Source organism: Lepus europaeus, chromosome 13, assembly GCF_033115175.1.
Source record: "Lepus europaeus isolate LE1 chromosome 13, mLepTim1.pri, whole genome shotgun sequence".
Lineage (NCBI taxonomy): Eukaryota > Metazoa > Chordata > Mammalia > Lagomorpha > Leporidae > Lepus > Lepus europaeus.
Window position 1 is genome coordinate 65,355,850 of NC_084839.1, and position 25,818 is coordinate 65,381,667.

The 25,818-nt window shown below is 42.6% G+C and overlaps 1 protein-coding gene across 8 annotated transcripts in view; it reads right to left on the reverse strand.

The window, feature by feature from the left end:
* AAK1 (AP2 associated kinase 1) overlaps positions 1-25,818 on the reverse strand; it is a 183,889-nt gene that overhangs the window by 78,929 nt on the left and 79,142 nt on the right. For all 8 annotated transcript variants that reach the window (XM_062209578.1, XM_062209573.1, XM_062209577.1 and 5 more), the window contains exons 3-4: positions 19,859-19,977; positions 262-370 (exon numbers count right to left, since the gene is read on the reverse strand). In XM_062209578.1, the coding sequence (XP_062065562.1) occupies positions 262-370; positions 19,859-19,977 (228 nt within the window). The remainder of the gene's footprint in view (positions 1-261; positions 371-19,858; positions 19,978-25,818) is intronic.

Below are 25,818 nucleotides of genomic sequence, written 5' to 3' on the forward strand. Positions count from 1 at the left end.
GGGCCCAAGTACTTGGGCCATCCTCCACTGCACTCCCGGGCCATAGCAGAGAGCTGGCCTGGAAGAGGGGCAACCAGGACAGAATACGGCGCCCCAACCGGGACTAGAACCCGGTGTGCCAGTGCCACAGGCGGAGGATTAGCCTAGTGAGCCGCAGCACCGGCCTAGGGTACAGTGCATATTAAGTGAAAGGATCCCCCTGCCCCAGATAATCAGAGCAAGAGACAAGTGAGAGCTTATGGGTAGGATTCACGTACATACCTCTACAGAAGTCCATAAGAATGAGAACTTCCCAGACATCACCACTACTCACGCTGTTGATACTTGAGTCAATGTAACCCACAATGTTCTTGTGACCTGACAGGTCCCTCTGTGAACAAGGTGAGAAATACACCATTAGTTATGGACACCAACAGAGACAGAATTAGCCAGTCAGTTCCAACAGCCCAGAAAATTTAAGTATACATAGATGGTTCTAACAGTGTTGAGAGGTAAGATTGAGGGGCAGGGTCCAGCACAGGTCTCCAGTGCTCTCTGACACTGACTCAGCCAGATCTGCACTGGAAATTCCACTAACCCACAGGCATTCTTCAGAGCCTAAATTCTAAAAACAAATGCACACAGAAGGCTTCTTGCTCACTGCATCTGTGCTCCAGGTAAGCCAGAAGCGAACACACTCATCTCCAAAAACACTGCAGAGAAGAGGAGACAGCATGAACCATTTAAATATGCGAGTTTTTAATTCAGAAAGGTAAAATGGATGTTTTCCTTGGTTACAAGGGGAAAAGTGAATAAAACCAGACTTTTAAATGGTTCATATTGTTTTTCTCCCTTTAGGAAATACATGAATAGAATAATTGCTTTACAAAGTTTTGAAGGCTCATAATTAAGCCCTTCAAGCCAACTGACTAGGACATAAAATGGGACCTATTTCCAGCTCTGTGGTTGGAACTACATGTGATGTCTCAGGGTTTCTTACATAGTTCATTCAGCCAACACATGTTTATTGAGCACCTCCTAAATGCTGTGCCCAGCTGAGGCCGTGGAAATTGCCTCACACCTTGGTGAAATCGTTTCATTGTCTGTAGAAGCAGATCTTTGTAATGAGGATGTTTAAAACCCAAGGTTATTAAGAACTAACTTGGAGAAAGTAAAAGTGAGCAAGCTAAGTAAAATGACTTCAGTACAAATACACAGTAAGATTTTTTAAAGCCAGTTTTAATAAATTGTTTTTATTTTAAAAGGTCAGGGGGAGGGAGTGAAAACAACATGATTCTTTGAGAGTCGTCATACTAACTTGGCAGTCTGGACCATAAGAATAGAAACTACCATTACCTTAACTGGAGATTCAGTTGTTCAAAGTGATCAACAGTCTCCTTTAATCTGAAACTATACACCAACACAAGAGGAGCCTCATGGTATTAAGCATACACACCTAAAACCTGAACTCAGTAAAACCCCATTTGAGTCATGGATTCAGAATAACTAATGCGGGGCCAGTGTTGTGGCATACCAGGTTAAATCTCCACCTGTGACAGTGGCATCCCATATGGGTGCCAGTTCAAAACCCGGCTGTTCCACTTCCGATCCAGCCCCTGCTAATGTGCCTTGGAAAGCAGTAGAAGATGGCCCAAGTCCTTGGGCCTCTGCACCATGTGGGAGACACGGAAGAAGCTCCTGGCTCCTGGTTTCAGCCTGACCCGGCCCTAGCTGTTGCGGCCACTAGGGAGTGAACCAGAGGATGGAAGATTCTCTCTCTCACTCTACTTTTCAAGTAAATAAAAACATAAATAAGTCTTTAAAAAAGATGATGAGTTCTTTAAAAAAAGAAAAAAAGAACTAATGCTTCAGAAATGGTAGACCCACAAAAGGTAAACAAAGGTAGAAGCATGACCCTGGAACTGTCAATTGGAAGTCACCAGACTTATGTCACAGTAATTCCAGAGAAGGGATGGGATAGAAGTGAGAATGTAACTGGACATGGAAAGAACAGGAACTAAGCAAGTAGAGCCAATCACTACAGATTACTCCTTCAGAATATCTGTGCTTAAGACAGGAGCAGCATTGAGGAAGGGACACTGAGCCCTGGTGAATGGAAGAGGCCAGGGGACAGGATACAGGAGAGGATGAGGACAGCGGACAGAACCAAGTGCTGGAAGTAGAAGGGTGGTGATTAAGGGTACTATTAAAGGGATGGGCTGAGAGTGACATTTTCTTCCTGGCACACAAGAAGGAGGCAAGGATGGAACTGCATATTGCTGTAAGGCTTTAAAAAAAAAAAAAAGGAAATTGAAGCAGTTCAGATCAAGGTCATCTTCAAATGTACAGGATGAGAGAGAAGCTTGATGAGACAAAAGGTTTAGAGCATATGCCTTAGATAACAGATAAAGGAGGAGATAATAAAGCTAAAAAGGAATCTCTGGATTTCAAGTTTTTCCAAAAACAGAAAGTGATTTTAGGGATCATATTTTACAGGCCTATCCTTCTCTGTTTTTCTGTCTCATCATCAACCCTTCAAGAACTCGTTTCCGGTTACACAGTCATGAGATAGGAAGAACTGGAGAGAAGTTCCCTAAAACCAAAATAAAACAGATCATGTCCTCCAAATGTTCACAAGGAGGAATGAAAGACAAATGTCTCCACATTTAACTATTTGAAAAAAGTCAGCAGTATTGCCTGCGTTCTAATTCATTCCAAGAGAAGTATCAAAAAATCTGAAAGAAAGAGAAAAATTTCAGTAGATTCATGTTACAATCTGAATGTTTGTGGCCCTTCCAAAATTCACATTAAAGTTTAAATCTCCAGTACAACAGTAGTAAGAGATTGGGCCTTTGGGAGGTGATCAGTAACCTTATATAAGGGCTAGAGGGAATCAGGTAGGCCTTTCTGCCCCAAAGGCAAAGAGCTTGTATCTCTCACCACCACCACCACCACCACCACCACCACCACCACCACCACGCCACCTCCACCGTAAGTGCCCTGTCCAGTCCCTGAGGGAACAGCATTCAAAACACCATACTGGAAACACAGACTGGGCCCTCACCACATACCCAACCTGCTGGCACACTGAGTTTAGATTTCCTAGCCTGTAGAACTCTGAGAAAATAAATTTCTCTTCTGTAAAATTATTCAACCTTTTTTTAAAAAACGATTTATTTATTTATTTGAAAGAGAAAATGGGGTGAGGGAGAGAGAGAGAATCTTTCATCTGTTGGTTCACTCCCCAGATAGCCACAATGACAAAGGCTGGGCCAGGTTGAAGCCAAGGAGCCAGGTGGTTCTTTCAGGTCTCTTGCATGGTGCAGGGGCCCAAACACTTGGGCATTCTTCCTCTGCTTTTCCCAGGCCATTAGCAGGGAGCTGGATTGGAAGTGAAGCAGCCAGGACTGGAAAGGGTGCCCATGTTATATGCTGGGCATTTGCAGGTTGTAGCTTAACCCACTATACCATGAAACCAGTCCCAATTAATCAGTCTTGAATATTTTGTTCTAGCAGCACAGATGGACTTTGACAAGACAAGAGGAGGTCAAAAGTCATTAGAGGTCCAAAACTGGATAATTAATATCAGCAGATGGCAACTTGCAGTTTGCCAAGATGTTTGTTCATGCCCAAACTGCTGTTCATTTTGTCTCTGCGGAGCTATGTCCAAGCAGAAAAGACCTACTTTTGGGAGGGACACCACGGCATTTACCCTTTAATGACCTGATGATGCAGCAGCAGCACCTGAGATCTTAAGAGTACAATTTCACTGGTTTACAATTCTGATGGAGAAGATCCGTGTGTGTGACTCATTATGAAATGTAGATCAAAAGAAAAACCTCACCACAAACTGAGACTGACTTGCATTTAAGGTACACTGGCAGCAGCTCCAGACCAGTTCTCAGCAACCAAAGAATGCCCAAGCTTTCCTCTGGCTTTGATTAAACCACCAGCCTCAAGCAGGCATTTGGTCTAGTAGTAAAGATATTAGTTAGGAAGGCTGCATCCCACATTAGAGTGTTTGGGTTTACAGGGATAGAGTCCCTAGGTTGCTCAATATCGGTTTCTCACTCTGGCTTGCTCACCTGCCAGCCGTAAGGCCATGACAGGCCTCATTCTGAAATGGGAAGGAGGCAGGCCAGGTCCTTGAAAACAAAGAAAGTAAGCTCTCCTGGAATTTATGACCTTCTGCTCCTCACCAGCTCCCCTGGAATTTATGGCCCAATGCTTCCCGCCAGTGACTCCCTGTGCCATCTCCTTTGTGTGGCACTTCCTGCCAGTGCCTCCCCATGCCATCCCCTTAGTGTGGCCTTCCCGCCACATAACGTATATAGCCTATACGTTTAAATGAACCAATGAACATGTTAGGTCCCAATACCTTGCCATATAGAGAATAAGAAGGTAACCTATGTAGGAGATGACCTGCACCCTTGTAAGTGTGAGGCTATAAAAACCTCTCTTATGCAAACGAGAGGGCCTTTTGCCTGTGCACTGCTGAAGGGCTGTGTGCAAGTAGGGGGTCCCAGCCGGCTGGTAACAAAAAACCTCTGCTTTTGCATCCGCGACTGTGCCTTGTGCATTGATTGGGAAATTCGGACACAACAGGTTCAATTCCTGTCTCTGGCTACTGACTCCAGCTTCCTGCCAAGCAGATCCGTGGAGGCAACAGTTGATAACCCAAGCAGTAGAATCTGTGCCACCCAGAAGGAAGACCTGGATTATATTCCTGACTCCTGGCACCAGCCCTAGTCCAGCCTTAGCTGTTGCAGGTATTCAGGCCAGTAGATGAGTGTCTAGAAAAAAAAGAGAGTCCAACCCCAGATCAGCAAAGAGGAATAGATGTGGAAGTAGAGGATGGAAAACTCAGGAGGAGAATCGCTGCTCCCATCTACTTACTCAGGAAAAGGCAGGATAGAGGGAAGATGCTTTTCTGCCCTGGTATTTTTTGGGGTAGTGGGGTAGAAGTCTACAACGAGCATAAATCAACACGCAACTCGGAGTGGGGAATGTTCAGTTAAATAAATAAGGTCAGTCCCTCATATGATTTAAGCAGTGGTAAATTTAAAGGACGAGTTGTCATTTTAGACTTTTTTTTTTTTTTTAAAGACTTATTTATTTATTTTGAAGGCAGAGTGACAGAGAAAGAGAGAGCGAAACAGAAAGACAGGTCTTCCATCCACTGGTTCACGCTCCAAATGGCCACAACAGCCAGGTCAAAGCCAGGAGCCAGGTATTTCATCCTTGTCTCCCACATGGCAGAGACCCAGGAACATTAACAGGAAGCTGAATTGGAAATAGAGTAGCTAGGACTCCAAGAAGCACTCCAATCCAGGCAGTGACTTAATCTGCAGCACCACAACACTTGCCCCAGACTTTATTTTTCAGCTAATATTAAATGACATTTATAAAATATCGACAACTGTTATTAGAAGATCTGCTTCATTAGATATTTAAAGTGGTTTAAGTTAGCTTGTTAACTATCATATTTAAATACTTGAAGTGCTAAAAAAAACCTAGTTTATGCATAAACTATGCATCTGAAAATTATATGCATAAACTGCCATCTGAAAATCAAGCTTTAAACCCAGACCATACAGATTATCACAAACATCAAGTTTATGTAGGGTCCTAACTCATGAAGCTTGCAGCACAGAACAGTATTCTATCCTTAGCTTCAAAACTCCTGCCACAGGAGAATTCCTAGTTAAGAACCCTAAGGCCTTATAAGAAAATTGAGTACTCTATTCCTTAGTATATCTATGAAAACCTTTATATTGACATTCAAGAAAAACAAGATGGCACTGTGAATGCTGTGCAAATAACAAGTCACTCAACTGAAAACAGTAAAACTAAGCATTGTACATTAGCTAATTTCTTTATACAGATGGTCTACAACTCACAACAGTGATTTTCTGACTTTATGATGATGTGAAAGTGATACTCATTCAATAGAAACAACACTTCAAGGTTTTGAATTTTTATCTCTTCCTGGGCTGGTAATGTGCAATAGGCCACTCTCTTGTGAAGCTGGGCAGCCGCATGAAGCCGCAGCGCCCAGCGATCACGGGGAAACCACCAACACACTACGCTGTACAGCATTGCTAAGCTAGGATGTTCAGCAGGTTAGGTGTATAAATGAGCTTTCCACTTGTGACATTTTCCCCTTGTGATGGGCTTATTGTAAGCTGAGGAGGATCTGTATATCATTGGCTTAGATCACACTTCCTTGGAATTTCAGCACCACAGCTGCAAATCCCTCGCACCAACAGTGCTTGTATTTTCAGACAGTAAGTTTCCAAAGAAGTGCCTTTTCCTGCTCTGACCTTCCATTCAAATGGTCAAGCTGTTCCGATTTTATGACTTAGTACTATTGCTACTATTTCCAGAATTACTCTACCCTATTAGCCAAATTTCAGCTCCTTAAATTAAAGATGAAGAAAAGCAGTTTAAGGTCTGGAATTAGTTTTTCCCAAGGCTGCTTGTAAAAGTCTTCTTCTGCCTTACTATTTCCTCTTCCTTTTCTCTCTATAACCCTAAATTTCTTTTATAATTTTCTTTAAGAGGAGTTATTCACAGGCAAACAAAAGCTATCAAGTCCAGTGCAGTAGTAAAAGAAACACTTCAAAATCTAGGCTGGTCCTGGAGTTCTTCTGGAGGCCCCTTTGACCTTCAGCTACATAAGATATCCCAGATATATTCTTACTTCCTCAAGGCTTACTCATTTATCAATATCTTTTAGTTACTGAATAGACCTCCCCCTCCCCCTCCCCCTCCCCCTCCCCTTCTCCCTCAAAATGTCCCTGTTTGCTTGTTCACTTCCAAAATGCCTGAAATTGCCAGGACTGGGTTGTGGCCACGCCCAGAGGTTGGGAATGCAATTCTGGTCTCCCACATGGGGTTGAGAATCTAATCACTTGAGGCATAACCACTGTCTCCTAGGATCTGCAGTGGCAGGAAACTGGAGTCTGGATCCAGGAACTGAACCCAGACACTTGATGTGGAATATGGGTATCAACTGCTAGGCTAAATGCCCATTCCTAAATAGGTATTCTTTTTTTAAAGATTTATTTATTTACTTGAAAGAGTGACACAGAGAGAGATGGAGAGGCAGAGAGAGAGAGGTCTTCCATCCGCTGGTTCACTCCTCAATTGACCGCAATGACTAGAGCTGTGCCAATCCAAAGCCAGGAGCCAGGAGCTTCTTCCGGGTTTCCCAGGTGGGTGCAGGAGCCAAGGACTCGGGCCATCTTCTACTGCTTTCTCAGGCCATTGCAGAGAGCTGGGGCGGAAGAGGAGCAGCTGGGACTAAAACCGGTGCTGATATGGGATGCCAGTGCTTCAGGCCAGGGCTTTAACCCGCTGCGCCACAGCACCAGCCCCCCTAAATAGGTATTTAAAGTCACCCAAAGTCTGACTCTAGAGCAGTGTTGCTCAAAATTTAATATGCATATGAGTCACCTGAGGATCTTGTTAAACAGCAGATTCTTACCGAGTGGTCACTAGGGTATGTCCTAAGGTGTGTCCTCTGCTGCTGGTCAGTAGCATTTAAAGCAGCAAGGATCCAGAGCAGAGCTACTTAGAGTGTGATCCACAAACATCTCCTGGTTAGTGAACTCCTCCTAATCCACAGAAGATAAAGCACTTGCTCCAGGATACAAATCAATCAAACCACAAGCTAATTTTGTTTTCCTGGCGAGATTTTATCTGTAAAGGAATCAGTTTATTGATTTACATTCTAGCACAAGATCCTCTGAGTAGCACTTATACACACATTTATAGTCAAGTAATTTTTGACAAGGGTGCCAGGGCAACTCAATAGGCAAAGAAAGGTTTTTTCAAAAAGTGGTGTTGGGACAGAAGAATATCCATATGCAAAAGAATGAAGTTGTGTCCTTATTTCATGACATACTCAAAAATTAACTAAAAATAGATGAAAACTATTAATATTCCTCAAAAAAATGCACAAATTTTTCTGATCCTGGGTTAAGCAAGGAGTTTTTAGATACGACAAAGCACAAACAATCAAGAAAAAGGTAGATAAGCTGAACTTCACCACAATCTAGCACTTTTGTGTTTCAAACGACAATGTTTAGAAAATCAGGAGCCAGTGTTGTGGTTTAGCAGATTAAGCCACCACTTGTGTTGCTGGCATCCCATATTGAAGCAACGGTTCCAAGTCCTAGTACTCTGCTTCTATTCCAGCTCCTTGATACTGTACCTAGGAAAACAGCAGAAGATGGCCCAAGCATTTGGACCCCTGCAACCCATGGGGGAGACCTGGATGGAGTTCCTGGTTTCAGGCTGGCTCAGCCTCAGATGTTGCAGCAGTCTAGGGCCTGGACCAGCAGATGGAATTGCTCTCTTTCTCCCTGTTTCTATCACTCTGCCTTTCAAATAAATAAATCAATATTTTAAAAAATTGTTCTTGATTTTTTAGAAAAAAGTCAAAAGGCAACATACAGAATAGAAGACAATATTTAAAATTTGTACATATAAGGATTTAGTGTCTATAATATGTAAAGAGGCCTTACAAATCAGCAAATAAGATGTTAAAATTCATAAAGGTGGTGCTGGCAACTTGGCATAGTAGGCTAATCCTCCACCTGTGGTGCTGCCATCCCACATGAGCACTGGTTTGTGTCACAGCTGCTCCTCTTCCAATCCAGCTTTCTGCTAGAACCAAGGAAAGCAGTGGAAGATGGCCCAAGTGCTTGGGCCCCTGCACGCACATGGGAGATCCAGAAGAAGCTCTTGGCTCCTGGCTTCAGATTGGCTCAGCTCCAGCCTTTATGGCCATTTAGGGAGTGAACCAGAGGATGGAAGACCTCTCTTTGTCTTTCCCTCTCTCTTTCTGTGGCTCTGCCTTTCAAATAAATAAAATCTTTAGAAATAATTTTAGGGGCTGGTGCTGTGGTGCAGCGAGTTGGAGTCCTGGCTTGAAGCACCAGCATCCCATATGGGTGGCAATTCTAGTCCTGGCTGCTCCTCTTCCAATCCAGCTCTCTGCTGTGGCCTGGGAAAGCAGTGGAGGATGGCCTAGGTGCTTGGGCTCCGGCACCCACTTGGAAGGCCTGGAGGAGGCTCCTGGCTCCTGGCTTTGAATCAGCTCAGCTCCGGCCATTGCAGCCATCTGGGAAGTGAACCAGCAGATGGAAGACCTCTCTCTAACTCTTTCAAATAAATAAAATAAATATTTTAAAATAAATTAATTAATTAAAATGAAAATAATTTTTAAAAAGTAACCAACAGAAAATTATTTAAAAAAATCATAAAGGATACAAATAGATAACTTCCAAAGAATATATACAAATGACTAAGAAACACATCAATCATTAGAGAAATGCAAATCCTAACTATAATGAGATATCACTTCAAGTCACTAAATGTGGCTATAATAAAAAATATAAATAAAACATATTGGTGGCCGGCGCTGCGGCTCACTTGGCTAATCCTCCGCAGGCGGCGCCGGCACCCCAGGTTCTAGTCCTGGTTGGGGCGCCAGATTCTACCCGGTTGCTCCTCTTCCAGTCCAGCTCTCTGCTATGGCCCACGAAAGCAGTGGAGGATGGCCCAAGTGCTTGGGCCCTGCAACCACATGGGAGACCAGGAGGAAGCACCTGGCTCCTGGCTTCAGATCGGCACAGCACGCCGGCTGTGGCAGCCATTTGTGGGGTGAACCAACAGAAGGAAGACCTTTCTCTCCGTCTCTCTCTCTAACTCTGCCTGTCCAAAAAAAAAAAAAAAAAAAAGGCAAGGTTGTGAAAATTGGAACTCGTATGTATTTCTGTATTACTGGTAGGAATATACAATGGTGACTGCAGTTCCTCAAAAAGTGGTTACCACCTGACCCAGCAATTTCACTGTATACAAGAGTCATGAAAACATTATGTTGAGGGGTGGCGCTGTGGCATAGTGGGTAAAAGCTGCTTTCTTGCAGTGCCAGCATCCCATATGGGCACCGATTTGAGTCCCCACTACTCCACTTATGATCCAGCTCTCTACTATGGCCTGGGAAAGCCATAGAAGATGGTCCAAGTCCTTGGGCCCCTGCACCCACATGGGGGACCTGGAAGAAGCTCCTGGCTCCTGGCTTCGGACCGGCTCAGAGGGAATCAGCAGATGAAAGATTCTCTCTCTTTCTCTTTGCCTCTGTCTCTCTGTAATTCTGCTTTTCAAATAAATAAATCTTTTTTTAAAAAAAAGAAAACATTATGTTGACTCTTTCTAACTTCCTTTCAAGTGTAAATAAATTTTTTATAAATACATTATGTTGATATAAAAATTTGTACACAAATGCTTATAGCAGCAAATATAATGACCAAAAAGTGAAAAACACCCAGATGTCCATCAACCGATGAATACATACATAAAAGTGTGCTGCCAAGCTGGCGCCGCGGCTCACTAGGCTAATCCTCCGCCTTGCAGCGCCGGCACACCGGGTTCTAGTCCCGGTCGGGGCACTGATCCTGTCCCGGTTGCCCCTCTTCCAGGCCAGCTCTCTGCTGTGGCCAGGGAATGCAGTGGAGGATGGCTCAAGTGCTTGGGCCCTGCACCCCATGGGAGACCAGGAGAAGCACCTGGCTCCTGCCATCGGATCAGCGTGGTGCGCCGGCCGCAGCATGCCTACCGCGGCGGCCATTAGAGGGTGAACCAACGGCAAAAGGAAGACCTTTCTCTCTGTCTCTCTCACTATCCACTCTGCCTGTCAAATAAATAAATAAATAAATAAATAAATAAATAAATAAAAAGTGTGCTGCCTTCACACCATGGAATATCATGTAGGCATGAAAAAAGAATGCAGCACTGATACATACAATACAGATGAACCTTGAAGGTATGCTAAGTAAAAGAAATAAGATAGAAGAAGACATATATTGTATGAGTCCAGTTACATGAAATGTCCAGAATATCAACAGAAAGTAGATTAACACTCACTAGGGGATGAAGAAAGGGACTAGGGAGAGGCTGAGGGATTTCCTTTAGAATGAGGAAAAAAATGTTCTGCAATTAGATAGAGTTAAGGGCTGTGCAACCTTGTAAACATACTAAAAATTACTGAAACTTATGCTTTAAAAGGGTTAATTTCACAGGATGTGAATTTTATCTCAGTCTATATACACAAAAAATTATATGGCAGGATCCAGCATTGTGGTGTACTGAGATAAGCTACTGAGGCATCCATATTAGAGTGCCAGTTTGAATCCTGGCTGCTCCACTTGTGATTCAGCTCCCTGCTATTATTGTACTTGGCAAAGCAGTGGAAAATGGCCCAAATACTTGGCCCCTGCTGCTTAGGTAGGAAACCCAGATGGAGCTCTGGATTCCTGGCTTTCACCTGATGAGGCCTAGCCATTGCCACCATCTAGGGGAATGAGCACACGGAAGTGCTCTCATTCCGTCTCTCTCTCCTCCCTCTCTCTGTGTCACTCTCCCCTTCAAATATATAAATAAATCTTTTTTTAAAAAGTAATATGACAAACTGGGGGAGTGGAGGCAGGAAATAAAATTTTTTAAAAGAAACACATGGGAGCAGAGAAGCCCAAGAGATTACATATTTTGAACACCACCACTCTACAGCAACCAGGCAGGGCAGAGCTAAGCCCCTATGCTAGCCTTCTGACAAGCTCTTCTTTTAGAATAAAGATGCTTCCTCAGGCCCTCAGCTCATGTGCAGACTAGCCTTCACTCTGTTAGGAAGACACACTGTTCTTCCTAAATCCAGGGGAACCTGCCATGTCCTCACCTTCTGGATTGTCCCTCTGACACAAAACTAGCAAGCCTAGGCTATTTTTTCAATTCCCAAACAGGTAAAATTAGACTAAGTCTTTTCATCTCTGTTAAACATCCCCACGCTCTCTGACATGGTTTTTAGGACCATTTTGGCTGCTCCCACCTTTATGTGCTTTCCTTTGCTACATTCTTTTTACAAGAATGGCCCTGTGAAATTGAAGAAACACACTAGGCCCAGTCTGACTCATGCAGAGTAGGCCAGCCCTATCACCTACTATAATTCTATTCATGTAACTAAAAATTACATTCCTTTTTCTTTTGGCAGACACATCACATTATATACACTCATATTGAGTTAATTGATCACTTAAATACGTAAGTCTTTTCCCACTCATGCTGCTTTTAATCTCTGTAGGAACTATGCCTGTAAGGCTGACTGAAATACAATAAAAATCCAAGTCTGTGACCTTACCTTGTTATTTTATCTCCTTAGAATCAGTTCATCACGCCAATTAGTATGGATCATTCTATCATACAATGTAGTTGCTGTATCTTCCAACTTTATATTAGGTACATAAATTGACAAGCATTTCTTTCATTTCTTACTAAATGTAAAATAACATAAAGCTAATAATAAGCCACAGTACTTTTTTCTTGGATTAGTTTTTTTTTTTTTTTTTTGACAGGCAGAGTGGACAGTGAGAGAGAGAGACAAAGGTCTTCCTTTTGCCGTTGGTTCACCCTCTAATGGCCGCCGCGGCTGGCGCGCTGTGGCCAGCGCACTGCGCTGATCCGATGGCAGGAGCCAGGTGCCTATCCTGGTCTCCCATGGGGTGCAGGGCCCAAGCACTTGAGCCATCCTCCACTGCACTTCCTGGCCACAGCAGAGAGCTGGCCTGGAAGAGGGGCAACCGGGACAGAACCGGCGCCCCGACCGGGACTAGAACCCGGTGTGCTGGCGCCGCAAGGCGGAGGATTAGCCTAGTGAGCCACGGCGCCAGCCTTGGATCAGTATTAAATTACTGACCAGAAAGCTTTATTCCCAGTAGCAATTACACCTGACCAGCTTCCAACCTGGAGTCTCCAGCCTGCTGTCAGATCTCTGGTAACTGTCGTTATCCAAATAAGTAACCAAAAAATTCACTAACACTGTATCTACTGTACTCTGAGCTCTCTAACCAGAAACCTTTTCAAAGGAAAACTTGATGCTGATATAACAAGGCTTGTTCCTACTATACCTGAAAGGCTCTTTGAATCCCTGCTTACTCATCCAAATGACTACAAAACACATTAAAATGTAATTTTTTCAATGAGTAAGATATTAACATCCAAATAGTAAAGAATATTAGGCCATTATTTCCTGCTCCAGTCTGTATCCTCTCTGGGGAACCACTTTTAATCTTTCTTAAGCTCTCAAGAGGTTTTTTTTTTTTAAGGCAAATTTAAACAATATGTATTCAGTGCACACACACACACACCAACTTTCTTACACAAAAGGTAGCATCAGTGCATCTTTTTAAATAATCTGTTCTAGATTCTCGTCCCAGTTCAAACCTGTGCTCTCTACCATACAGAATCTACCTCCCTCTTTTTGCAATATGAAAATGTTCTCTTCTGAATACATATATATATATATTTTTTGACAGGCAGAGTTAGACAGTGAGAGAGACAGAGAGAAAGGTCTTCCTTTTTCCGTTGGTTCACCCCCCAAATGGCCGCTACCAATCCAAAGCCAGGAGCCAGGTGCTTCCTCCTGGTCTCCCATGCGGGTGCAGGGCCCAAGGACCTGGGCCATCCTCCACTGCCTTCCTGGGCCACAGCAGAGAGCTGGACTGCAAGATGAGCAACCGGGACAGAACCGGCGCCCCGACCAGGACTAGAATCCGGGGTGCCGGCACCACAAGTGGAGCACTAGCCTAGTGAGCCGTGGTGCCGGTCTGAGTACATCTTCTTTAAACATCATCTTCTTTAAACATCAGTGGCGACTCAGTGCCCTCACTGAGGACATACCATGCATCTGGCTGGGGAGAGGTGGATGCAGAACCACAGTGGACACATGTGGAGCATCAGTTCTTTCCTGTCGCTGTTCTTGCCCCCTTTAAATCTAAAGATAATGAATCTTCCTGCTGTCAGAAGAAGAGATCAGAAGTCTGAAATCCACCTTCTAACTGCCATCAGAAATCAGTATTCCTCTGTATCTATCAAAGCACACATCCTGAATATATGTATATTCATACCAGACCCTGGTAAATGGTACACAGCATTTACCCTGCCCCCCCCCCGCCCCAATCGAATCCCCTAATGTTTCTCCTTACATTTCAGTCCAACGTGCCCACCCTTCCTCCACTGTGAGTACAAAGAGCAATCTGCTTCTCTGATTGCTAACATAAAAGCCTTAGCATGTTAGAAAACATATTACATCTTCCAATTCCCTTTGCAATTCTTACAACCTCTGGGAGAGGCAGGCCTGGGGGTTTGGCTTCTATCTGATAGTCTGAGAGAGGGGGATAAAAACACATAGGAATTCAGATTAAAAATGATAGAAAACTTTTTAAAAATTCACAAACATAAATCTGGCACCTTAAATAAATGGACAAATTCCTCAGAAATATAAACTATCAAAACTCGATCAGAAAGAAACAAATAATCTGAACAGCCCTATAACAATTAAGAAAACTAAATTTGTTATTAAACTTCCAAAAATGAAATCTCTAGGCTCAAATAGTTTGGCAAATTCAACCAAATTCTTTTTTTTTTTTTTTTTGACAGGCAGAGTTAGACAGTGAGAGAGAGAGAGACAGAGAGAAAGGTCTTCCTTTTGCCCTCGGTTCACCCCCCAAGTGGCCACTACGGCCGGCGCGTTGTAGCCGACACACTGCGCCAATCCAAAGCCAGGAGCCAGCTGCTTCTCCTGGTTTCCCATGTGGGTGCAGGGCCCAAGGACCTGGACCATCCTCCACTGCACTCCCAGGCCATAGTAGAGAGCTGGACTGGAGAAGGAGCAACTGGGACAGAATCCGGCGCTCCAACCAGGACTAGAACCTGGGGGGCTGGCGCCACAGGCGGAGGATTAGCCTAGTGAGCCGTGGCATCGCCCCAACCAAATTCTTAATGAAGAATGAACACAAGTCTACACAATCCCTTCCAGAGCAAAGAAGTAGAGGGTACACTACTCAATTCATGTTATGAACCATTATTATCCTGATACCCAAAGCAGAAAAGAAATAGCTAAAAACAACAAAAACAACTATGGACCATTTTCCCTCATGAATGCAAGTCTATGCCAAAATACTAACAATAGAATTCAGTAATATATAGAAACAACTACAGGCCATGACCAAATATTATTCCAGCGATGCAAAGCTGGTTCAATATCTGAAAAATCAATTAATATAATTTACCCTGTTAACAGGCTAAAGAAGAAAAATGACATGGTCCTTTCAGTCAATACAGGAAAAGACTGTGCCAAAATTCAACATCTACTGATGACTAAAACACATAGAAAAATAGGAACAGAGGGGAAACATCCTCAAATTCATTTTTAAGAAATATACAAAAATTACAGCTAACTTTACACCTAATAATGAAAGACTGAATGCTTTCCTCAAACAACTTGGAATAAGGCAAGGATGTCCACTCACCATTCTTACACACATAGGACCCAAGTTCTAGCCAGTGAAATAAGGCTAGAAACAGAAATAAAAGGGACACAGATCAGAAAGAAAAAATAAAAACTCTCTCTTTATGAAGATGATATGATAACCTACGTTGAAACTCTTAAGAAATACACAAAAATTATTCCCAAAACCAGTATATAAGTTCATGTTCAGCAAGGTGACAGGATCCAAGATAAAAAAGCAAGAATCAATTGTATTTCTACATACTAGCACTAAATGCATGGACATCCAAATTTTAAAATACAGTTTCATTTATAATCATTAAAAATATCTAAGTACAATGCTAAAAACATAAAAGATGTCAATTCTCCCCAAAGTAATACACAAGTTTAATGAAATTCTAGCAAAATTCCAGCAAGACTTTTTATATAGATAAGAATATTCTAAAACTTACAAATAAGGCAAAAAATAACTAGAAAAGTTTGAACAATTCTGGAGAAAAAAGAAGTAAGAGAAATCAGTACGAGTTTGAAAATTTATTATAGCTAAAGTAATCAAGGCTGTGTGGTACTGGTATACTGGTACAGGAACAGACACTTAGACTAATGAAACGGTGGAGAATACAGAAGGGTCTGGGAATGAACGTTTATAACTCAGCCCAACTGATTTTGAAGAAAAATATTCAGAGGAGGAGAGGGAAGCTTCTCAACAAATGGCACTTCAGGAACTAGACAACCTCCACACCTCACACAAAACCTAACTCACAATAGATCATGGATTTAGACATAAAATGTGAAATTATAAAACTTTTAGAAAAAAATCTGCAGAATCAAGATCTAGGCAAAGATCTCTTAGACTTGAAAAGCATAATCTATAAAAAGAAAAACTGATAAACTAGACTTCATCAAAATTAAAACAAAATAAATTTACAAATTAAAAATTCTAGGGCAGGCATCTGGTGCAGCAGTTAAGATGCCACTTGAAATGCCTGCATCTCATGAGAGTGCCTGGGTCCAAGTCCAGGTTCCACTCCAGATTCCAGCTTCCTGCTAACGCACACTTTGGGAAGCAGCAGGTGATGACTCAAGTTGTTGGGTATCTGCCACCACATGAAGACCTGGGCTATTCTGGCTTTGGCTTGGTCTAGCCAGGGGTGTTGTGGGTGTTTGGGAAGTGAACCAGTAGACAGGAGACCTCTCCCAATCTCTGATTCTCAAATAAATATGAACATGGGGCCAGCACTATGGTATAGCAGGTTAAGCCACCACATGCAATGCCAGCACCCATATAACAGCTCGACTCCTGGCTGTTCCACTTCCAATCCAGTTCCCTGCTAATGCTCCTGGGATAGCAGCGGAAGACAGCCCAAGGGGTTGGGACCCTGTATCCACATGGGAGACCCACAAGAAGCTCCTGGCTCCTGGCTCCTGGCTTCAGATTGGCCCAGCCCTGGCTGGTGTGGCCATTTGGGGAGTGAACCAGCAGATGAAAGATCTCCCTCTCTCTGTAACTCTGCCTTTCAAATAAAATAGATGTATCTTCTTTAAAAATATGAATAAACAAATAAATAATTTAAAAAAAATTTAAGTCTGGTAAATAAACTCTGAATGAAGTGATTTCCAATCTAGAAATTTGTTCTCAAACTGTTGCACATTTGAGCATATACTAAAGACATTTTCAGACTTAAAAGATCTTAGGGCCTGCACTGTGGCATAACAGGTAAAGCCACCTGCAGTGCCAGGATCTCATATGGGTGCCAGTTGGAGTGCCAGCTTCTCTACTTCCGATCCAGCTCTCTGCTATGGCCTGGGAAAGCAGTAGAAGATGGCCCAAGTCCTTGGACCCCTGCACCCACATGGGATGGCTTCAGATGGGCCCAGCTCCAGCAATTGTGGCTATTTCGGGAGTGTACCAGTGGATGGAAGGTCTCTCTCTCTCTCTCTCCCTCTGCCTCTCTGTGGCTGTGCCTTTCAAATAAATAAATAAATAAATCTTAAAAAAAAGAAATAAAAAATCTAACTATTGGAAAATTTCACAAGGAAGCTACTGGAGGATCAGCTCTACTAAAACAAGGAAGTCAAGCAAAAGGAGGAGTTAGAGGATTTAAAGAAAAAAAAAAAAAAAAAAGAGAAGAAAACAAAGGGAATGCCTAGGAAATTCCAAGAAAAGACTGTAAACTAGCCTAGACAGCCATCAGCCCACAGGACTGGAAGAGAAAATGTTAAGATGATTTTAAAAAATGTACTAAGTACATTTAAAAATATTCAAAAAATGTGTTCTACAATTTAGGGAGAATTTAATTTGTCAAAAAAGGCCATAAACTGGGACAAAGCGAGAGAGAAAAAGACATTAATTTCAGTGAAAACAGAGCTGAATGGAAAAGTCATAGTAATAGTAATACACCAGGAGATGCAGCAGGAATTTTTTTTCACAGGATAATGTAAAAATTAATACTAACATAACCAACATAAACTCATGGTATTTTAGAAGAATGGAGGGCAAGAACAATGCTTGGGGAATTGCTTCATGTTTTTTCTAACTAGTCCCCCTACTTGAATATTTAAGCTTCGAAAAAACATAAAGTAAATTAAAAACATAACAAAACTCTCACTGGCAATATAAAACTGGACCAGAACTTGATCCCCAGTAATTTAACTCCTAAAGAAGCCCAGGAATTTTTGAGCTCCTAATGGGCCTGTGTGTCTTAGTTCTTCCACTAAATTGCTTGCCTTGCACAAAGTAAGCCTTCAAACATGTTTCTAAAGGAGTGGGGAAAAGCAAAAAATGGAATTGTTTTTCTAACACAAGTAAATGAATGAGAACAGCATTCCAGGAAGAGGAAACAGCAGAAGCAAAGAGAAAGGTGTATGAGAGCTGAGCAAGCATGTGGTAAGCAGGGAGGAGGAAGATTACTGAGAAACACCAGAAACCTACTGATGTAGGAAGGGAGATGCAGCCAGAAGAGTAGTTTGGAGCTGTGTGGCAGCAGAGTGGGGGACACTGGAACCTTGCAGACACATCCACGCGGCTGTTGGCTGGTTGGTTAAGCATTGATGACAGCTGCTTCCCAAACAGTTTCAGCTTTCTGGAATCCAGAGTAGTACTGGGCTCTCTCAAATCCTGAGTTCTCCTGTCAGTTGCCTACTGCAGTACACCAGTTACTCTAAGCAGCCTTGGGAAGAGCAGCACCACAGGGGACACGGTGTGTGTGTGTGTGGGGGATCCTGGTAGAATTCCTACAATGCTTATCTCTTTCCTTTTTTTCTTCTTTTGCTGCTCTTTGTAAAAGTATTAAAATCTAGGGCACACAGGTGAACACATCATCTGCTATTTCCATTATGCATATACTCATTTCATCCAAAGTTTGTAAGCATTTACTCTACGTCAAACGGTGTGAGAGTATAAAGTTTCTGATTTTATCCTCAATAGCTTACTTTCTGATGGCAGAACTCCTTACAGTATAACAGGATTAGCAAAATAATTGCTATAAGCAGAATTACTGGGGAAACACAAAGGAATGTGACAATGTAAAGTTTTTTTTTTGGGAAATAATGTCAAACAGAGGTAAAAATATGACACTAACAAGCTCTCCATTATGGAGTCTTCAAAAAGCTCATGGAAATGTATTTTATGAACAAATTATCCACAAAACTTCCAAATTTTTTGCTCCAAAATAAATGTATCCCTTAATTCTACTTTCTACAGACTGAAGTACTATGTGTAGTCATGATCCTGCTTGATCACAGCCAATCTAGCTTCTCTTCTAAATCTACTCATCTTTCAATACATTATTTCATTCATCAATAGTATAGGAACGATTTCTTTAAATACAATATGAATACAAATCTTGAAAAAAAAAGTTTAATATACCCCTGTGTCATGGTCTTGGGCTACTCAAACAACACCCAGAACATTTCCATGTCCCAGAGAATTCCCATATACTCCCTTTCTAGTGAATTTCCCACACTCAGATAACCAATTTCTGATTTCTTTCTCTATAGATCCATTTTGCCTAATCATGGACATCTACAAATGAAATTATCTTCATGAAGTGCTTAGATTTCTAGGCCAAAAAAGAAAAGCATTCCACATGAAAGGGACATCCTGTAAAACCATAAGGCTGAATAAGGAGGTAGTCACAGAATGCCAAAGCGCCCAACAAGGCTGAAATCTGCAATCCAAGATCAGCAATCAGCACAAAACAAGACCAGAAGAGGAGGCTCATGGGAAAGTGAAGGTTTCCAGATTAAACACCAGCAGTTAATTTCTGAACCATTCCTGTGCTCCGAACTATTTCTCTGACTTAAATCTTAGTTTGTTCTCTCAGCGTGCCTTCTCTCCTCAGCCCTCCAACTAAAGATGACCAAGGCAGGAGCAGAGTTCTATATCCCCATCTTGTCCAGAGGGCTCTCCATCATCTCAGACAAAGGAACAAGCTCTGCCCAGCCCCACTGCCCTTTGGCTTTCTTATTAGAAGTTACAGTCTCTGTCCCCACATTAAACAAGAGTCCCAAGTCTGAGGACAGCCTTACCATTATCTGGATTTCTCTTTTGCACACCTGCAGATCATGCTCATTGTTGACAAACATGCGTTTCAAGGCACACTTCATCCCATTGCTTGTCCTCACCAGGAACACAATAGCGAATCCACCTGTGAGAGAAACACACAAGCTTTATTGAAGTATATTCTAAAAGTCAGTTAGATGGCCATGGTGGCCGCAGGCTGTAATGTCACTGTTCGTTCCTTTTTTTTTTTTTTTTTTTTAAGATTTATTTATTTATTTGAGAGGAAGAATTAGAGAGAGAGGGAGAGACAGAGAGAGAGGTCTTCAATCTACTGGTTCATTCCCTACATGGCCACAACGGCTGGAGCTGCGCCAATCCAAAGCCTAGAGCTTCTTCCAGATCTCCTATGTGGGTACAAGGGCTCAATGCTCTCCCAGGCCATAGCAGGGAGCTGGATCAGAAGTGGAGCAGTCGGGACTCAAACCGGCACCCATACGAGATGCCAGCACCATAGGCAGAGACTTAACCTTCCACACCACAGTGCTGGCCTCTGTTCTGGTATTTATATCACCGTCAGCCAGCCTGGCCTGGCCTAGATGGCATCCTTAGATTCTTGGAACTCAAAGATATGAGTGGGTGGCAACAGTCAGAGAAATTGTTCCTAAACAGGTATCTAGAGATAAAGGAAGAATAGCAATGATCTTCTAAAGAATCTTCAAAAAATAGAAGAAAAAAGACCTGACTGCATTCCAACTACTGTCCTTTAACACTTAGATGCTCTTGTTTCATTCTTCCCACAATCCTGTGAGGCCAGGCATCATTTCCTCATTAAAACAATGACTAGGGACCAGCACTGTGGCATAGCAGGTAAAGCCACTGCCTGCAATGCTGGCATCCTATATGGGCGCTGGTTCAAGCCCCAGCCACTCCACTTCCAATCCAGCTCTCTGCTATGGCCTAGGAAAGCAGCAGAAGATGGCCCAAGTGCTTGGGCCCCTGCACCCAGAGGAAGCTCTGGGCTCCTGGCTTCAGGTCAGCCCAGCTCTGGCCATTTAGGGAGTGAACCAGTGGATGGAAGACCTTTCTCTCTCCCTCCCTCTCTCTCTCTTTCTCTCTCTCTCCTCATCCTCTCTGTAACTCTGCCTTTCAAACAAATAAATAGATCTTTTAAAAAAAAGAAAACACAAGCTTAAAGACATTTCATTCAAATCCAGAACTTTTTCTTTTTTTTTTTAATTTTTTTTTAATTTTTTTTTTATTTTTGACAGGCAGAGTGGATAGTGAGAGAGAGACAGAGAGAAAGGTCTTCCTTTTGCCGTTGGTTCACCCTCCAATGGCCGCCGCGGTAGCGCGCTGCGGCCGGCGCACCGCGCTGATCCGATGGCAGGAGCCAGGTGCTTCTCCTGGTCTCCCATGGGGTGCAGGGCCCAAGGACTTGGGCCATCCTCCACTGCACTCCCTGGCCACAGCAGAGAGCTGGCCTGGAAGAGAGGCAACCGGGACAGGATCGGTGCCCCGACCGGGACTAGAACCCGGTGTGCCGGCGCCGCAATGCGGGGGATTAGCCTAGTGAGCCGCGGCGCCGGCCCAAATCCAGAACTTTTTCTAACATACATCCAGCAGTCTTTCCCTCATACCAGAGGCCAAGAAATAATTTCGCTTTTTAAAAAAGATTTATTTATTTGAAAGGCAGAGAGAGAGAGAGAGAGAGAGAGAGAGAGAGAGAGAGAGATATCTTCCATCCACTGGTTCATACTTCAAATAGCTGCAACAGCCAGGGCTGGGCAAGGCAGAAGCCAGGAGCCTGGAACTCCATCTAGGTCTGTCTCACTGGTGGGAGGGGCCCAAGCACTTATGCTATCTTCTACGCTTTCCCAGATGCATTGGTAGGGAGCTGGACTGGAAGTGGAACATCCAGGACTTGAATTGGCCCTCACAGGGGATGCTGAAATCGCAGGTGGCAGCTTAACCTCCTTGTGCCACAACACCAGCTTCAAAAAATAATTTCAATAGTTGTCATCTAATTTCAAGAATCTCCTCTCTTCGCACCCTTCCTCACCTCCCTGCTTACCCACAGTTCAAAACAGACCTTGAGGCTTCCTCCTGACAGCCATACCTCATAGACAATTAAGAGGATACAAGATACAGTTATGAAGGTACCATCCTGCACAGCAGACATTAGGCAAGTATGACTCAATTACTGGGCAGACTTTTCAACGTCTGTGCTAACCTTTCTCTAAAGGACAGTTCCCAATTCATTAACAGAAATATATGTAACTCCAACAGGAATTCTCACAGGCTCTCAGTTTGTTACACTTTAGTGTTCCATAAATTCCTAGAACACTCAACCTCAACCGCCCACCCAAAAGACTGTATGGGTACTCAGTGCCATTGTTAAAAGGGGTTAGAGATGGATAAGGCTCTGCAAATCCATCATAACTGAAGGCTTTGGAATAAGCAGTAGTTATACTGGACACACAGTCCATCTGCCTGCTTTATATGTCTTCCTCATTTTGCTTGAATATCCTGTCCATTGACTACGGACAGCAAAAAAGTTACCTGGCTCTTCTTTGTCAGAAGTGGTCACTAACTGGATGGAGGTGAACACACAGGGAAGTCATCTGTATGGGAACTAAGGCTGAGGTTATGATGTAGTATGGGGGCTAGTAGCCACATGCAAAACTGATAAAAATCAATAAGCAGCCATTGTAGAAACCTCAGGCCTCTGAGAAGTAAAGTTACAGGTCTTGACGCTGCCATTCTAATCCCCCAGGTTCTGTGGCTCTTCTGTATGGAACCCTTGGTGTGATGTCTATGGCCTTTCCTGTTGTAGCTTTACAGTAATTATTCTTTTTCAAGTTAACCTCAGCATAATTCTATTCCTTGCAGCCAAAAAGGACATCAATCACAAAGCATGGTGTACGTTTTCATAAAATCGCACATGATTTTGTAAAAAAGATTCTTAATGTACTTGAATACTCCAAATGTGCCTTTTGGTAGTGACTTACCAGGCTGCATGTTTGTGTATTTGCTGTCACTATGTTCTTCTTCCATATTCAGATAAACACTAAAATTTACCATACAATCTTTAATTTTAACTGCATCTTATGTATCTTTGCATTTCAATACATTTTCCATTTTCATGGAATGCTTTAAAGTTTATTTATACTGTTCAATGATCAACTATCAATGTTAATTCTAGAGTTTTGAGTATGGGTATTTACTTTAAAAAACTAGTTGAGCGCCGGCACTCCGGGTTCTAGTCCCAGTTGAGGCGCCAGGTACTAGTCCCAGTTGGGGTGCCAGGTACTAGTCCTGGTTGCTCCTCTTCCAGTCCAGCTCTCTGCTGTGGCCCGGGAGGGCAGTGGAGGATGGCCCAAGTGCTTGGGTCCCTGCACCCTCATGGGAGACCAGGAGGAAGTACCAAGGTCCTGGCTTCGGATCGGCGCAGCACCAGCCGTAGTTGCCATTAGGGGAGTGAACCAATGGAAAGAAGACCTTTCTCTCTGTCTCTCTCTCATTGTCTATAACTCTCTGTCTCTCTCTCTCTTACTGTCTAACTCTGCCTGGAAAAAAAAATAAATAAATAAAACAAAATAACTAGTTGAAAATCAGGGTTGTTATCACATACACATTCTCAATTCTAAGATGTATATTTTATACTTTAACTTTTAGGATAACAGAATCTGTCTTGTAATAAGTATAGTGCAGTACTATTTATTAATTCCAAAAAAGTTATTAAATCTATGATATATCTTATAATTAACTTATTTTGGGGAAAATGATAATGTAAATTTTCAAATTTTTCTGTATGTTCATCATTGTTTTGTAACTATTCCAAATGGGTATTCATTTTATAGATATTTTTAAAAAACTTTTTAACTCATAGAACTACAGACTTTACAGACTCACTCTGGAGAGCATGAAGACCAGCATGTTGCTACTTATGGCCAAAGAAACCAAGTGAGGCTTTGGAGTTCCATAGCAAGTGATGGACAGAACTAGGAGCAGTATCACTCTCCTGTCTGTCCAGAAAATGTTCTTTTCACTACACTTACTGTAGAGAAAATATATGTACCATCCCTTTAATAATAATGAGCCATCCGATAGTGCTGCAGGACAACAGTTAGGAATAGCTGTTTCTTACAGCTCTGTGATGCCTGGCACCACTGCAGGATAAGGGAGTCCTTTCAGAAGCAAGTTGACGATACTGCATTTTGAGATTCCTGCCACCAGAGGGGAGCAGTGTAGCTGTCTTCACTAGGCAGCAAGATGACCTTTCCAACCATGACTGAAGAAATGGCTCAGCCACCTACCACAACATCCAGCAAGCACTACCGGTTAAGAGTCAGCCTAGACCCTCAAAGCCTATGACCAAGACAAATCTAAAAGAAAAGCAATGAATCACTATGCCTAATACTGACGGAACCATGTTATTAGGCATTAATGCCTATGAAAGGACTGGTATTTTCAGGTGAGAATCATTTAAATCAAGAGGTCAAAACCCCAGCCTAGCAGGATTTGTCAGTGTAAACGTGTCAGCAGGTGTCAGTGTGTAGTGTACCAAATGGAGAGGTAAAGCTCTAGGTTAGAAGGCAGAAGGGAGATGGCACCATTCAAGATACTTCTCAAGCACAGTGTGTGTCCACCTCATGGGTCAAGGTAACAAGACTGTCAGCCTCAGCTAAGCAGGGTTTAGGCTACTATGGAAAGGCTGTCAAGAGAGAAGATTGTCAGTAGAGACTTATTTGAGATTCAGTTGCATCCCAAGATCTTGATTACATGGAAATATCTAAGGCTGACCTGGGGATGGTTTGGACAGTGGTAAGAAAACCTAACATGCAGCAGCCAGGGCCACTCTGCCTGCTGGCATTTTTTTGGAACACTAAGATGATTTTACTCATATGTCTACTAAATCACAAAGGCAAAAAAGCATCTGATCTATTAAGTGAAGCCAAGTAACTGAAGCAGAATAATTTTGATAAAACATGCTTTGCCTATTATATACACACGGATTTTTTTACTTTTTTGGTTTCTAAAGAAACATGCTTTCTCTCATTTTCTTTAAAAATATAGCTCTGTTAGTCTAACTTTATCTCCCTAATGTTTGACAGACACCTGTATGGATCTTTACAATCTGCCATGAACTTAGAGATCTGGTCTGTTTGGGTCCCCTTCAAATCACCACACCCTAGAACAGCCCCTACCCCACAGTAGGCACTCAATAAAGAATTAACTTGTCTTTTAATTTTTCCCTCCAAAAGGTGGTAGAAATTATGAGAAACAAATGTGTGTGGCCCATGTAAAGACATCCTCAGTGAAGCAACTACAGACAATTGTTGTCCTGTAGGAGTATGCACCTGCTTTTGTCAGATCTGCTAATTTCCAAAGATAAACCGGAAACCTAAAATTCTTTGTGAAATCTCCATATTTACGCAATGACAACAAGTCACTTCTTAATGCTAGGCATGCCAACATTGTAGAGGCCAAAGAAAATACATCTAGACGGCTTTAAGCCTCTAGTTTTCCACCTCTGAGCAAGATTAGCACTTTCACTTTACTGACGACCTACGATGGAAGTGACATGGCCCATGTCCCACAAAGTTAAAAGATGGCTTGCAAATTAACTCCTAAATATATATATATACATGTATATATATTACATGCACATAGATATTAGCTCATAATTGGTTAACACCATTCTCGCTTTTCTTCTCTGAAGAGTTTATGGAATATCACTTCCTCTCCAGTATTTGTCTATGAAATATTTTAAAGTCATTTCAAAATTATTTCATTTATATATGTGCAATCATTGAATGCGATAAGTCAACAACCCATAGTCCCCATTTTCCCAAACAGAAAGAGATGCTGAGAGATTAAGTTCCTTTCATAAGAACACATACAGGCCGGCGCCGTGGCTCAACAGGCTAATCCTCCGCCTTGCGGCGCCGGCACACCGGGTTCTAGTCCCGGTCGGGGCACCGAT